At 18.6% G+C, this 16,885-nt stretch overlaps 4 protein-coding genes across 4 annotated transcripts; 2 read left to right on the top strand and 2 right to left on the bottom strand.

Moving 5' to 3' along the window:
- Positions 1 to 364: 364 nt before the first annotated feature.
- Positions 365 to 3,154, top strand: PRELSG_1310400 (conserved Plasmodium protein, unknown function; the record flags this gene model as incomplete). The annotated part of the gene is made up of 1 exon (XM_028678625.1): positions 365 to 3,154. The coding sequence occupies one exon, from the start codon at positions 365 to 367 to the stop codon at positions 3,152 to 3,154; it is 2,790 nt and encodes a 929-aa protein (XP_028535752.1).
- Positions 3,155 to 3,633: 479 nt separating this feature from the next.
- ROM3 (rhomboid protease ROM3, putative) lies at positions 3,634 to 4,799 on the bottom strand (the record flags this gene model as incomplete). Its single annotated transcript, XM_028678624.1, has 4 exons — positions 3,634 to 3,742; positions 3,809 to 4,249; positions 4,445 to 4,573; positions 4,675 to 4,799. The coding sequence occupies 4 exons, from the start codon at positions 4,797 to 4,799 to the stop codon at positions 3,634 to 3,636; spliced, it is 804 nt and encodes a 267-aa protein (XP_028535751.1).
- A 1,775-nt stretch (positions 4,800 to 6,574) lies between these two features.
- Positions 6,575 to 8,153, top strand: PDI8 (protein disulfide isomerase, putative; the record flags this gene model as incomplete). The annotated part of the gene is made up of 2 exons (XM_028678622.1): positions 6,575 to 6,747; positions 6,878 to 8,153. The coding sequence occupies 2 exons, from the start codon at positions 6,575 to 6,577 to the stop codon at positions 8,151 to 8,153; spliced, it is 1,449 nt and encodes a 482-aa protein (XP_028535750.1).
- Positions 8,154 to 9,235: 1,082 nt separating this feature from the next.
- SET3 (SET domain protein, putative) lies at positions 9,236 to 15,823 on the bottom strand (the record flags this gene model as incomplete). The annotated part of the gene is made up of 1 exon (XM_028678621.1): positions 9,236 to 15,823. One exon carries the CDS (start codon positions 15,821 to 15,823, stop codon positions 9,236 to 9,238), a length of 6,588 nt encoding a protein of 2,195 aa, XP_028535749.1.
- Between the last annotated feature and the right edge of the window lie 1,062 nt (positions 15,824 to 16,885).

The raw sequence follows: 16,885 nt of genomic DNA, 5'->3' as shown, positions 1-16,885 counted from the left end.
AACAGAAACTTTAAAGGAAAAATATATACATATAAATATATATATTGTTTATGTATAAATATAATATGTTTTAAATAGAAAAGGCCAAAATTTATATACCATTATTATGGAGATTTTTATATTTTATATATATATGTATATAAACAAAGAAATAAGTTATTTTATGTAATAGCACTTAAAATAATTCTTGACATATATGAATATAATATAAAATTAAAGAACAATATTTTTATATATATCAGCATGTAAATGAATTTATAAGATTAAAAATTATGTATTGAATAAAAAATGCTTGTAACCTAAATGTTAAAATAAAAAGTAAATGAAATATATGTATTATACAGTTTTTTGTTATAATTTTATAATGTTTAATCGAACAATTATTTATAATACATTTTATAATAATAAAAAATTATTATTAAAATATGATATGAAATTTATTAAGTTTTATCACATTAAAAGGAGAAACTTTAAAACTAATAAATTAGTGATATATTTAAATTTTAATGGTAGAGAACGTTTTTGTTGTTTTCATAATTTAAAATATAAGGAAGATTTGAAAAATGATAAAAATTTAAAATCCGACGAGCATATAGAAAATAAAGGTAATTTGAAACTTAGTAAAACTAAAAAAAATGAGAATGATATTCAAAATAATGAAAATACAGTAAAACACCATAAAAATTTAATTATAAAGAACGACTTAAAATGTAACAAAGACTTCTTTTATCAATACTCTGAAAATAAAGACAAATGTGAGAATAATAAGGGTATAGAAGTAAAAGGTAACTTTAATAAGTTACAAATAAATCAAGATAAAATTGAAAAAATGATTTATGGATTACTAACAGAAAGCAAAAATGATAAAAATAATATAATATATGTTTTAGATTTAATATCAAATGAAAAAAATTGTAACAATTTTGTTAATTTATTAATGTTGTCAAAATTATATAAAAATGTTATTGTAAATGAAAAAAATTTTAATAATAATCTCATAAATCATATTAAGGAAAACGTGAATTTTATAATATATAATAGGCATTATAATTATTTATTTAAATGTTTTGAATTATTATCTACTTTTAAAATAAATGATATAAAATTATATCAGAAAATCATATATTTAATAATTAAGCACTCAACTAACATTGAAGAAAATATTATTTCCTGTTATTATATAATTAAACATTTATATGATAATAAAATATATAATAAGTTAGTTGGTAATATATTGAGTAAATTTCTTTTGAAGAATTTTTTTTTTGATTTTTTACAAAAACAAAAATTTGAAAACTCTATGTATTTATTATTTTTGCACTATATGATACAGTCTAATTTAAATATATCTCTCACTATTTTAGATAAATATGTTCAATCCTATAATGAAATAATAAGTAAAAATTTAACCATTAAGTATATCAGCAATTCAAATAAATTAATAAGCTTTCAAAATATATTGTTAAAATGTAATTTCTTTAATCCTCAATTCAATTTATTAATTAAAGAAAATATTGAATTATACTTAAAATTTTTAAACCCATTTGATATATTATTATTAGGAACAAATATATTCCTGAACTTCACAAGAAATGATAACATTTTGTTTCAAAATATAAATTTCACAAATATTTCAGACCGAATTTTTTTTGAAAAAGAAAAAAAGGACATAAAAGATTTCAGCAAGAACTATAATAATTTTTTATCAATGAAATATTTATCTGATTTAATTATTAAAACAACTGATAATTATATTTCAAATTCAAATAACCTAGATTATACTTTAAGATATTTCATTTTATCTTCTTACTGTCATTTTAATTTGTTTTCGAATTGGTGGTCTGATACCTCAATATATTGGAAGTTAAAAAAAAAAAAAAAAAAAACTAAAAGAATCATAATATCAAGATTACCTTATAAAAATCATTTTACAGAAAAAATTTCTTACCTTTTAAATGTTATATTATTTAAGTATAAATACTCTAAAGATTCTAATGAAATGATGAAGGAAAAACTAAACATTGAAGTGAACAGTAAAAAAGATATTAACAATGAAGTTAACATAATTAATGATATACATTTTTTAATAGAAGATAGATACATAACATATTTATTTAAATCTTATATAAGGATATCTATATTTAACTTAGATATTATAAAAAATAAAGATTTTCTTTCATTATTTCAAAATTTATATTTAAATTATGTTAACTCTTATATTTCTAATTATGAGAATAAGAATAATCGAAATGGTATGAAAAATGAAAATGATTCAAAAAGTAATAAAAAAAATGAATTAGGAGATTTAACTTCTAATAATAATTGTGATAAAAACGTAAACATGGAATATTATTTATATGAAGATAATAACTTAAGTTTATACGAAGTAAGTTCAATATGCGAATGCTTTTTTCTTTTGAATTATTTACATGAAAAGAGTTTAAATAATACAGGAGAAAATATAACTATACATAATGTTGACATATTTGAAAAAACATTGTATATTTTTCTTGATAGAATTAGCACAATTTTAATAAATAAAAATTTAGATTATATTACAATAAGTGACGAGAATGTGTATAAGGAATTAGTAAATAAATATTTAAAGTATGGAGATATATATTTTAATTATTATCTTTTATTAAGAGTAATTTTACCATTATTATTCAGTAGTAAACTTCAAAATTGTTTAAGTATAACTAGGAAAATTTTAGTTCATATAATTTCATTATTATTTGTAACAGATTGTCTTGGTGCATCTTCTAAAGATATTAATAAAATAATTTCTCAAAACCACAATATTTTAAATAATTTTATTAAATGGGAAAATAATATTATATCTATAAATAATCAGAGAAGAATTAGAAAGAAAACAAAAAAAAAAAAAATCTTATTAGATTTTATATATGCTAGTGAATTTATTCGTCCTTCTTTTATATATATTATCTGCTTAAATAAAATAACAAAGTATGATGATATATATGATGATTTATTAAAAAAGATATTTAAAATTGATTATATCCCTAATGACAGTAAAAAAAAGTTTACAATTTTTATAAACAATTTGTATAGTACAGTAAATATCAGCAATATTAGATATAACAGAAAAAAAAAAAAAGAAAAAACAAACACATTAAGTTACATTTTCACTTAAATTCACCAAAAAAATTAAAGGGAGGGTATTAATAAGAAACGTAAAATTATAAAAACAAAAAACGTATTAACAAAAAATTAAAAAAAAAAAGGTGTAATATATTTTTAATAATTATTTCTCAATAAAATAAAAAGAAATAATTTAAAATTTTTATACTTAAGAATTGTTCCAGGATTACATATATATTTCTAAAGTTCCCTTTTCAATTTTTTGTTTTTAATTTTTTTTTTTTTTGTCTATATTCTATATATTTTAATTAATAACAAAAATAATTGTCAAAAAAAAAAAAAAAAAGAGAAAAATTAAATATATCTTTTCTACTTTTCTTAGAAATAATATACCATAAAAGTAAACACATTGATAAATTTTTATCAGTTTTTGGTAAATTAAAATATAATCTTATTTTTTTGAATATGTATAATTATAATAATTTTTGTCTTAAAAATATAAATAGAAGTTCATTAAAAATTAAATGTATTTTAATAATCAACTTCACATGGCATATTAATAACAAATAATCTTATGGGCAAATAAAAAATAATTAAAGCACATATAGAAGCAAAGCTATAATATAGTGATTCTTGAAAACTGAGAAAAAAAAAAAAAAGTTATAAAATGTATAAAATATTCTTTAATCTTTTTTATTTATCTTACAAATTATATCCTATAAATTTATTGTAATGACATGCTAAAAAAGCTCCACAAAGAAATCCTCCTATATGACCAAAAAAATCTACAGTAGGAGAAAAACTAACAAACAAAAAAAATATTAAAAAAATAGATATATTAAAAATATAATAATTTTTAGCTTTTTTTGTTAAATTTCCCCAAGCCAAAAATATTTCTAAAATCGAACAACCAATTAAGCCAAATCCACTTGTTGATGCACCAACAGCTAACTGACAAGGGTTACAAATAGTTGTTAATATATTTCCTATTATTCCAGATAAAAAATATATTAATAAAAATCTACTTCTTTTATATTTACTTTCAATTATTAAACCTAAATTCAATATACATAAAATATTTATAATTAAATGCCACCAATTCGCATGTAAAAATATTGGAAATAGTAATCTCCACAATTCTCCATGTCTGTTCATATTTATTCATAAAAGATAAATAAATATATTTATACATATATATAATTGAGAAGATATAAATAAATATATAAAAAAAAAATATAATTTTTATAAAATAAATGTCAAAAACAAATTGAATAAAAATATAAATTATTAAACGAAAATATATATTTAAATTATTATTAAATCGTTTAAAAGGAAAAATTACTTGATAGATGGACCATATGTAGCACCTAGAAACATCAAGACTTGAACATTTGGTGTTTCTAAGTTTTCACTTAATAAGCAACTTAATATATAAATTATGACTTGGAAAAAACTAATCCACACAATAATTCTATATGAATCCAAAAGAAAATATATATATGGAGAAAGAGAGAAAGAAGAAGAAAAGGAAAAAAAGAGAAAGAGAGACAAACTTCTATTTATTTTAATTACTTCTTTAAAGATATATCAGGAAATAAAATATTATAGTATTTATTTTTTATATTTTTTCCAATTAATTCAATATTTTCAGATAAAAAATCCAAATTTTCTTCATTTTCTGTGTCTTTTCTTAACATTATTTTTTTTAAGTAAATTAAAGAAAAAAAATACTAACACAATTTTTTAAATTATTTTTAATATTTTTTTTTACATAAATATAAATAGCATTTGCCTAAACTTAAGTATAAATATTAATATATATCTATATATTTGTTTGCTTATATTCATAGATATAATATTATGATTAAAAATTCCATTGGGTATATGTTTACTTTTTAACAACTGTAATAAATTATACACCAAAAAAAATTTAGTTTATTAAAAAATTAATTAGAGTAATAAAATTTATTTATAGTAGAATTTTATATTTTTTACTGAAGTCAACGAAAAAAAAAAAAAAAATTGGTGTAAATACACATTCTTTTTTACTTTTCCATAATACATATTTGACTAATTTTAAGTGATAAAAACTATTCAATCAATGAATTACTTATTCTGAAAAATTTTATAAATGATAATTAGAACACTATATATTAAAAAAAAAAATAATTATATATTAAAATAATATAATTAAAGAGCAATATATTATAACAATGAAGGATTAAAAAAATAAAATAATTGATTATTAAGTATAATAAAGTTTTAGAAAAATTCCCATGTATTTTTTTTCTGTTCCTTCTTATATAATATTTTTTAAATGAATATCTAAAACAAGTCAAGATAAAGACATTTAAAGTTTGTTAGTTATTAAAAAATAAAACATAAATAGAATCAGTATAACAATTATTTTAAACTTCCTGTAAAATTAAATGAATCATTTCATTTAAAAAACATTCACGTATTTACTATAATCATTTTTTTTACATAGTAATATTTTTTAATTATTAAAAAAAAGAAAAAGTTAAAATATGCATAATTACAAATTAATTCCTTTAATTTAGAATTCATTTATTAATAATTCACTAAATTATGATACATTATATCTTTCGAAAAAATTAGAAAATTAGATATAAAACACATTTTTTATAATAATTTTTACTTGTATTTACTTTAGAAAAATGAAGCTTTATGAAACAGTAAATAATATAAATCTATTAAGTATATGCTCCAATAATTTTATATATTTAAAAAAAAAAAAAAGAGAAAGCTAAAGATCTAACTTTCAAATGAACTTATATATGATTTATGAGTTAAATGGATAATTTTTTTCTTTTCTTATAAAAATATTTTCCCTTTTGTATAAAATGTGTTACACATTTTATTAATCTTTTTTTTTTTTTTTACATTTGGATAATTCCGCTTCAGTTTTTTTTTTTATGATTTTTGTTTGCACATAAAAAAAAAAAAAAAAAGATATTAAATCTGTTTTACATGCACATGAGATATATATAATATTAAAAGAGGTAAGTGTCGATAAAAATACATAAAAATATAATTATACAAACTATATATGTATGCATTTAAAAAAAAAAAAAAAAAAAAAAAAATAAAGGACGAATGCCATTATAACAAATAAAAAATTGAGTACATAAAGTGTAAAAAAAAAAAATTTTTTTAAATATAAAAAAATTATGTATCACAATAATTAAAATACATTCTTATTTAATTTCATAAATTATTTTTTTTAATTAGTTAATATAATAATCTCAAATTTTTTGAAGATATTTGAAATTATTATTTTATTTTTTTATTTCGTTATTTACACAAATATTGAGATATATATTTATATTATTTTATTTTATACTGTGATACAAATAAAAAAATACAACTATTTTTAAATAAATATTTTCGTATCAATTTTTTTTTTTTTTTTTATATAAAGAAAAAAAGTTAAATTGGAATTTTTTTAAAAATGAATACAAAGTATATTTCCTTTTTTTTATTTTTAATACCTTTTGTTTTTCAAAATTGTATTCGTTCTCACGAAGACCTTTTTAATGATCTTGTGACTGAAATACATGATGGCGAATTAGATAAATTCATAACTAAAAATGATATTGTTTTAGTTATGTTTTATGCACCATGGTAAAATTTATGTGAAAAAAAATATAATTATATTAAAAATTATAAATTGTATATATTTTAAGAATTTAATTGCATGTATATATATATATATATATATATATTTTCTATGATTTTATTTATATTTTTTAAGGTGTGGGCATTGTAAAAGATTAATACCAGAATATAACGAGGCTGCTAATATGTTATTAGATAAAAAAAGTGAAATAAAATTGGCAAGTGTAGATGCAACTGCAGAAAATGCACTAGCACAAGAATATGGAATAACTGGTTATCCAACTTTGTTATTATTCAATAAGAAAAGAAGAGTAAATTATGGAGGTGGTAGAACAGCAAAATCAATAGTTGATTGGCTATTACAAATGACTGGTCCTGTATTTACCGAAATAGAAGGAAATATAGAAGATACCCTATCTGAGAAAAATATTGATGTAGCATTTTATTTAGAGTACACTTCAGAAGAAAATGAATTATATAAAAAATTTAATGAAGTTGGTGATAAGCATCGTGAATTAGCAAAATTTTTTGTTAAGAAAAATGAAACACATAACAAATTGTATTGTTATAGAAAAGATGAGAAAAAAGTAGAATATGATGAGAATACTCCACTAGATGAATTTATAAGTACCGAATCCTTCCCATTATTTGGAGCAATAAATACAGAAAACTATCGTTTTTATGCAGAAAGTTCAAAAGAATTAGTTTGGGTATGTGCAACAAATGAACAGTATAATGAAATAAAGGAAGAAGTAAGATTAGCAGCAGCTGAATTAAGAAGTAAAACTCATTTTGTTTTGTTAAATGTTCCTGAATATGCTGACCACGCAAAAGCTTCATTAGGAATAAATGAGTTTCCAGGTTTAGCTTTCCAATCAAATGAAGGAAGATTTTTATTACCAAATGCTAAAGAATCATTACGTAATCATAAAGAAATAATTAAATTTTTTAAAGATGTAGAAGAAGGAAAAGTTGAAAAATCTCTTAAATCAGAACCAATACCTGAAGAAGATAAAGATGCACCAGTTAAAGTAGTTGTAGGAAATTCATTTGTTGATGTAGTTTTAAAAAGTGGAAAAGATGTACTTATTGAAATATATGCTCCTTGGTGTGGACATTGTAAGAAATTACAACCTATTTATGAAGAACTAGGAAAACAACTAAAAAAATATGATTCTCTAATTATTGCAAAAATGGATGGTACTCTTAATGAAACCCCACTTAAAGATTTTGAATGGTCTGGTTTCCCAACCATATTTTTTGTAAAAGCAGGATCAAAAGTACCTTTGCCTTATGAAGGAGAAAGAACATTAAAAGGTTTTGTTGATTTTTTAAATAAACATGCTACTAACACTCCTATTTCTATTGAAGGTGTTTCACAAGATACTGATGGAAGTGAAGAAGAATTATAAATATATATATATATATATATATATACATAAAAATTAATCATGTAGTATTAACAAAATTAAGTATAATAATAGAAAAGTTAGGAAAAATAATATATTTACACTGAAGTGTATTAAAAAAAATTATAGTTCATAAAATAAAGCAATAGTGTGTATACATATGCTGAAAACAATTATTATTTATTATACACGTGCGAATTATGCGCATTGAAGATAAATTCCTGTTATCTTTATAATATATTACAGAGTGCACATTAAAATATGTACATAAAATATTCAAGGTACATTTTAATTTTTTGAATCATTTCTTATATTTTATAATAAAGAGTAAAATTCGTTTTTAATTAATATATAAAAATATTTTTATAAGCAATCATATATTTTTCTACATATATTAATTTCACTTTTTTATAAAATTGTATATATTTTCTATACAATAATTTTTTTTTTTTTTTTTTTTTTTTTTTTTTTATATAAAATATATATTTATATATATATATGAATAAAAATCTCTTCTAGAAAAACTTTCTTTTTTAACATTTTACAATTTTCGTGACAAAGTTATCTATTTAAACATATTTTACAAAAATAAGACAAATAATTTTGCAATTTATAAAAAAAAAAGAAAAGAAAAAAAAAATAATAATAAAATCAATTTTTTTTTCTTTTTTTGTATTTTTAAGGAAATTAAAAAATATAGATAAGTTATACTTAAAAAAAATTAAATAATTTAAAAAAAAAATAGACAAATTTTTTTTCTTTTTTTTTTTTAATAATTTTTAGATTACTGAGAAATATATTATGTATATATATATATTTTTTTATATTGTATATATTGATACAAGTAAAAATAACAATATATATGTCACTTTTACATATATTTATGCTATTTTAAAAAAAAAAAACATAAAAGGAATTTTTAATTTTTATAAACAAAATTTTGTATATATATAAAAAAGGAAAAATATATATATATATATATATATATCAGCTTCACTATAAAAAACAAATTAAAATCTAAATAATTAATAAAAAAAAAAAGGAAATATATATTTTTTTTTTTCTCTTCCTTTCTCAACTTATTATTATCCTATGTATCCTTTACACTTCTTAGATGCACACATACATTTAATATTTTTGTAATTTATTCCATAATGATATTTTAAAGGTTCATTTGGGTGTATATCCCTTGAAGCAAAAATGCCAACAGAAGGATAGCTGTCACCTCTCCATATTGTAATAACATTTACATTTGGTTCACAGGAATGATTTAAGAAACGGGCAACATTAGAAAAAAAAAGAGCATCAATACATGGAATTTTCCAGTCATCAGGATATGTTTCATCAACTTCAGCTGTTTCAATAAAATAATTGAAGTAGCCTTTTTTGTCATATTCATGTTCTCTTGAAATCATTTCTTTTCTTGTTGTTATTTCACCAACATAATGCATAATTAAGGAATTTGCCTTAATATAGGAGCATGAAACTATATCCCATCCAATATCCTTGGTTTTTACAACCTTAACAGGATAATGTAATCCTTCAGGAAATTTGTTAGTACATTTTAAAGGATCACATAAACAATTCCCTGAACACGCAGCTAGAACATTAAAATCGTTAATATCATAATTTTTATTTCCATCGCAATATATTTTATTAGTTCTTTTATGTCTTAATCCTTTACAATATCCATTAATGTATAATTCATCGTAATCTTTTTTATTATAATTTTTTGGGGCACATCCAGAGCATAAAGGAAGGAGATTATAAGGAGGTAATCTAGAGAAAAATATTGTTTTATTAACATAAGTAAAATTCATTGGGGGCAATGAATCATCTACTATATTTTCTACAGGAATTTTAAATTTTTCTTTGCCTGCAGATAAATCTTCATAAGGGTTCCATGTATCACTAAAAGGTTTTTTTAATTCAATATGTGCTGATATAGCTTCTTTACTTTTTATTGGTATGAATAAATGTGCTGGTCTCTTTGCCATTTCACAGTTTATTGCTATCTCTGTCCTTTTTGTAGAGATATTTAGTTTTTTCAAATTTTTTGTTCTAATTCTTTGCTTTATATTTATCTCCTTTTCAAAATCTAATGTTTCTAAAATTAACACAAGAGGCAAATATTTTCCTGAACACCAAAATGGAAATTCGTCAACAATACTTTTATTTTTATTTACATTATTATTATTACAATTCATCTCATTTTTTTTATCCTTTCTCATTATAATTTTTTTCTTATTTTTAAATTCTTCCATCTTACCTACCTTATTACTATTTTTTATTTGATTACTACCATTATTACTACTATTCTTTGAATAATTTATGAGTGAATCATTTTCATTTTCTGCTTTTTTATTTGATAGATGTTTTATTTTTTCTTCAGCTTCTTTTTTTCTTTTTTCTTCTCTGATTCTTTTTTTACAATTTTCATACTGTTTTACATCTACATTTATCCACTCAGTAGCCAAATTTTCTTGAATACACTTTTTTCTTATAAATTTATAAATGTGATTAAAATTAGTAAAAGTAGTTGATTTATAATTTTTTAAGTAAGGAACTTTTAAAGTCATAATAATTTCTTTATTTAAAAATACATCAATTGAAACAGCATTTTTATCAATTAAGTGTTTTTTTCTGTAAGATTTATTATCAAAAAATCTATAGCTACTATTAGGAATAAAGCATTTATCAACATATAATCTTTTAAAAACATAAAGAATATCTCTTTTATATTCATATGTAGAATAATCATTTATAGTAAATGCATTGACAATTTTATAAATTCCATCATATCTTATCCCATAATTAGGACTATATTTAGTTTTCAAATTATTATGACGAAATATTCTGACAGGTATTTGCAATAAATAAGAGTTATAAAGAGCATTAGCATAGCATTTTCTCAAACTCGATAACTTACTATTTAAAAAAGATAAAAGATATCTCAACACAAAATAGTTTCCATTATCAGTGAGTACATCGTTTTTACAGTTTAATATTACATATGAAACAATGTGTTCATTTTTATTTAACGGGTGTAAAAATAAATTGTAAGAAGTATATTTACATAAAAAAAATAATGAAATATGATAATTATGAGAAAAATGGGTGTTTACTTTAATATCTAAAATGTTAAAATTATTATTATACAACGTGTCTACAGATAACATGTATTTTTTTTCTTTATCAATTATTTCTTTATTTTTATACTTTTTTTCACATTCTTGAATAAATTTAATTTTGTCTATATTTTCATTTTCTAATTTTTTACTTATTTCATCATTTTCAAACTCATATATCTCTTCTCTTCTTTTCTTTTTTTTATTAACAGAATCATTTTTCATACTTATTTTATAATTATTTTTAATTTTTTCTAAAAGCATAACATTTACATTCTCTAATTCATTTACATTTCTTTTGTAATATTTTTTTTTTTCTTGTACCTCATTATTTTTTGCTTTTTCTATATGTTTCTTTTTTTTTGTTATACAACTTTTTGCACTCCTATTTTTCATTAATGAAAGGTTATTATTGCAAAAGAAAATTTTTTTCTCTCTTTTAATAGAACTATTTTTCTGTTTACTTTGATCTTCTGACATACGATTTTTATTTTTTAATTCCAAGTTCTTTTTATATTCTCCATCTACTACATTATCTTCAACTTCCTTTTCATTTTCTATTATTTCATTATTTTCTATATTATTTTCTTCATATAAAGATTTATTTACTTCCCCATCATTTAATTTTATATCTTCTATCTTCATATTTTTATCACTATTTAATTTTAAAGTACAATTCTTTTTTATATTTATAAAGTTTTCATATTGTGAACCTATTGCTTTTCCTCCTTCACTTTTAATTTTTAGTGTTTTTTCTATCATATTTTTTATATAATAATTTTTCGTATCATAATCATTTATAATATCCATTATATTTGCATTAACTAATTGGGGAAAAATAATTTCTTTATTTTTATCTGGACTTACCACAACTACATTTTTTACATCTTCTTTATTTGAATCAACATTATTATTACTAATATTGTAATTTAATTCATATGATTTAATATTACAATTTTTCATTTCATTATATTTTTTTACTAAAGTATTGTCTGTTGAAGAAACCTTCTGTTTTTTGTATGCATATAAACAACCTTCCACTTTATCATAAACATAAAACTTTCGTTTCCTTCTTTGATGAACAAATAACATTTCTTTATCGTTTTTTTCATCATTAATAGTATCTTTTTTTTTAATGGTAATACATAATTCTTTTTTATTTTTATTAAAGTTATTTTTTTCCTTTGCTTCCATTTTTACATTTTCTTGTCTTTTATCAAGAATTTTATTTTCCTTTTTTCTTATACTTGTATCAGAATATCCATAATCAATTTCTTTTTTATAACTGCTGTAATTATTGTATTTGCTATTGCAATTCCTATTTTTATTCATAAGACACATACTGTTATTCTTATTATTATCATCCTTTTTATTTATATTTTCATCATAATCATCAATATTGTTATTATCATAATTATCGTCATTATTAATTTTATTTATATTTATGTATTTAATATTTCTATCATTACTTTTTATATTATTCTCTCCATAAATTTTTTTGTTATATTTGGTATCATCATTTTTATTATTCTTTATCTCATTTCTTATATCACTATAATTATTTATGATTTCACTATCTTTATCATTTAAAATATTAGAATCCACTTCATTTAGTTCACTTTCATCATTTAAATAATTTGAATATAAAACAGGCCTATTTGAACACATTGAAGCAATTTTACCATTATCTTTTTCTGATAAAATAAAATTGTCAAACGTTTTTGGTTGAACGTTTTTCTTAGAAAACTTTATGTTATGAATATTCAGATAAAAAGAATTAATAAATTCCATTAAAGACATGTTTTGTTTGTTTATATTTTGATGATAATTATCAAACATTCCTAGGATAATAGAATGAGTATCTATTAAATTGTCTTTTATTCTATAATGAGGTGGTGCTCTTTCTTCTAAATAAATATTTTTATTTTGTATTTTATAATAAAATTTTAAATTTTTAAATAAGCAAAATGTATATATGAGTTTTAATGGGCTTTTTAAATTAGTTATATCATAAGATAATATATTATATAACATAAATTGTTCCATTAAGGAATCTTTACTAGATATTATTTCATTTGAATTAAACCTTTTCATATTAACCTCATGAACTAAACTTAATAATATCAGAGTCTCATCAATAGTCAAATATTTTTTTTTTATTTTACTTTTTAAAGATAAATTATCATTTTCTTCTATTATTATAATTTTTTTTCTTGCTTCCTTATTTTTTAAACAAAAAGAACTATTTCTACTTGTATTATCGTCATTTATTTGAAGAAAAAAATTTTTAGAAATTTTTATATTTGAAATTTTTTTTTTAATATTTTTTCCTTTGTTATGATTCTCTTCCAATAAAATATTATCATCTCTTTCATTATTTTCTATTTCTGATATATCATATTGAAAATTTTTAATAGAACTTTTATTTATAATACTATTATGTGAACTTTTCTTTTTAGTATTCTTTTTTTTGTATTTGAGCTTACTATTATCTAGAATTCTCTTTTCCTCATTATTTTTGTTATCAATGTTTTTGTTATATTGAAAATCATCCTCTTTCAAATCACTTACTTGGAAGTAATTAGAATTTTTTGAGTCTGTTCTTTTTTTGCTTAGTTTATTTCTATCTTCATTAAATGAAAAACTATTAGATAAATTACTTTCTTTTTTATCATCAGCAGAACTGTCTTTTAAGTTTAGTATACTCTTTAAGTATTTCGATTTCTTATTTTTTTTTAATTTATCATTATTAACATTCTCAAAATCATCGTTATATTTAATTTTATTACTATTTTTACTTTTATTAAAGCTATTGTTAATATTATTAATACTATCGTTATCATTTTTATTTTTGCTAAAGTTATTGTTAATATTATTATTAATATCGTTTCTGTTATAATTAATATTATTTTTATTATTAATATTCTTTATTTTATTATTTGTATTACTATTATTATTGCTAATACTAATGTTGTTGTCAATAATATTATTATTGATGTTTTTATTATTATTGATAATATTATTTATATTATTATTATTCCAAATACTATTATTATTGAAACTATGGCTTCCGTTGATATATACACTATTGTTACCATTACTATTTCTATATCTATTAATAATAATATTACTATCACCCTGGTTACTATTGATAACAAAACCTTTTCTGTTATTGTTGTTATAAATATTATATCTAGTATTAATAGTATCTCTAATACTATTATAATTATTAGTATTATTATTATTATTTTTATTAATATTGTTTTTATTATTATTATTGCTACTAATGTTATTATTATTATAAATATTATTGTTACTTATAATATTTTCATCATTAATATTATTTATATTATTATTATTTAAATTATTAATATTATTACAATAATTATTAGTGTTACTATTATTATTATTATTATTGTTGTTATTGTTATTGTTATTATTTTTTATTATATTTTCATCATTTTTACTATTTATAATATTATTATTACTTTTATTAATACTATTATTATTAATACTAATAGTGCTATTATCGTTAGTCTTTCTATTATTATTACTATTATAACTATAACTATAATTATTACTATTATAATTAAAATTATTATTTTTATTAATACTATTATTATTACTATTAATAGTACTATTATTATTATTCTTTCTATTATTATTATTATAATTATAACTATAATTATTATTGTTACTATTATAATTATAATTATTATTTTTATTATAATTATTATTGTCAATTCTATAATTGTTACTATTATTATTAAAAGTATTATAATTATTAAAATTATTATAACTATTACTATTAGTAGTGTTATTGTTAATAATATCATAACCTTTATTATTAACTATATTATTATTTATAATATTATTACTATTATTGCTACTGCAACAAATATTATTATTAGCAATATTATTACTTATAATATTATTATTATCATTGTTATAACCATTATTATTAGTGATATTACTGCCAATGTTGTTATAGCTATTATTATTAATAATATTATTATTATTATTATTACTACTATTAATATTATCACTGTTACAATTATTATTATTAGTCAAATTATTATTACTATTATTACTATTGATATTATTAATAGTGTTTTTTAATACTTTATTTAAGTTGTTTTCATGTATTTTCTTTATTGTTTCTGTTAAAATTTTTATTTTTTCATTATTACTAAAACATAAATCATATTTTACATTTTCAAAATTTCCATTATTTTTTTTTATATGATTCTTAAAATTTTTATTTTTAGAGTTAATAATATTTCCTTTATAAATTCTTTCATTATTTCTCTTTACATTTTTTTCGCATTTATTAATTTCATTTGAATACTTATTATCAAATGTACTTAAATTATTTACGTTTTCATTCAATTTTGTATTGTTGCTTTTTTTATCAGGAAAATAATCATTTACGCTATTTTCAATTTTACAATTTTTACTAAAAGCTTTTCTAATATATTTTTCATTCATTTTTTTTTTTATATTTCTGTTATTGAAATATTCTTTATTATTATTTTTGTTTAACATTTTATTTCTTATTTCCTTATGAACTATTAACTTACAATTATTTTGTCTCTAAAAAAAAAAATGTCAGTAATACAGTAGTTATAATAAAACAGCCAAAATATTGTCAAAAAATAAAGCTATTTTTACTAATAATTAAGTATTAAGTAAAAAGATTCATTCTTTAAAACACTTATAAAATCACACTTATCAGCATTAATAAATGGATTTACATAAAATTCATATTAGTAAATTAAATAATTGTCCTTGTGATTGAACTTTAAATAAATCTTTATATTTTTTTATTTTATTTATTTTATTTTTTTTTTATCCTTTTTTTGTTCTATTGAAAGATGTATTCTCTTTCTTATTTTATTTTATTTTTTTTTTATTATATTTAAAAAGATTATATTTTTTAGATTAAATAATAAAAAATGAGTAACAAAAAAAAAAAAAATACTTTGTATATATAAATGTATTATTTTTTTTTTTTTTTATGTATTAACTATGAGCTAAATTATTTTTTATGAAATATATTTATATATGTATACACTAAATCAAAATGTAAACAAAAAAAAAAAATAGAAAAAAAAAAAATGATATTAAAGAATTAATTATCAATGTATTTATATTTCCCAATTTAATATTCTCTCAAACATTTGCATTTAATATTATACATTCTTGAAATTTCCCTTTGAAAAAAAGTAAAAAAAAATTCACTTCATAGGCAATAGTATTAAAAGAATACCTATTTGTTAGGCTCATGTATTGTTAATAATAATAATTTCATTTTTATTGTGATACCATAATTAAGATATTTTAATTTAATGTTTTATCAAATAATTTTCAAGTAGCATTTGAAAATTAATATATATATATATATATATTATATTTTCATTTTTTATATATTTTCAAATCTATAAGAAGAAAATAAAATATTAATTTAATGAATGATTTTAATGTAAGGTGTTATTAAAAAAAGTAATAAATACTCAAAAACTAGGAATATTAATTTTTAAATATTACTGCATTATAATATTTTTTTTTTTTTAAACAGTTCGATTTAAACTATTTTTTTAAATGAAT

Source organism: Plasmodium relictum, assembly GCF_900005765.1.
Source record: "Plasmodium relictum strain SGS1 genome assembly, chromosome: 13".
In the NCBI taxonomy this organism is placed as follows: Eukaryota; Apicomplexa; class Aconoidasida; order Haemosporida; family Plasmodiidae; genus Plasmodium; species Plasmodium relictum.
The sequence above is the reverse complement of the archived record's forward strand: the minus strand, read 5'-3'. Positions and strand labels throughout refer to the sequence as shown.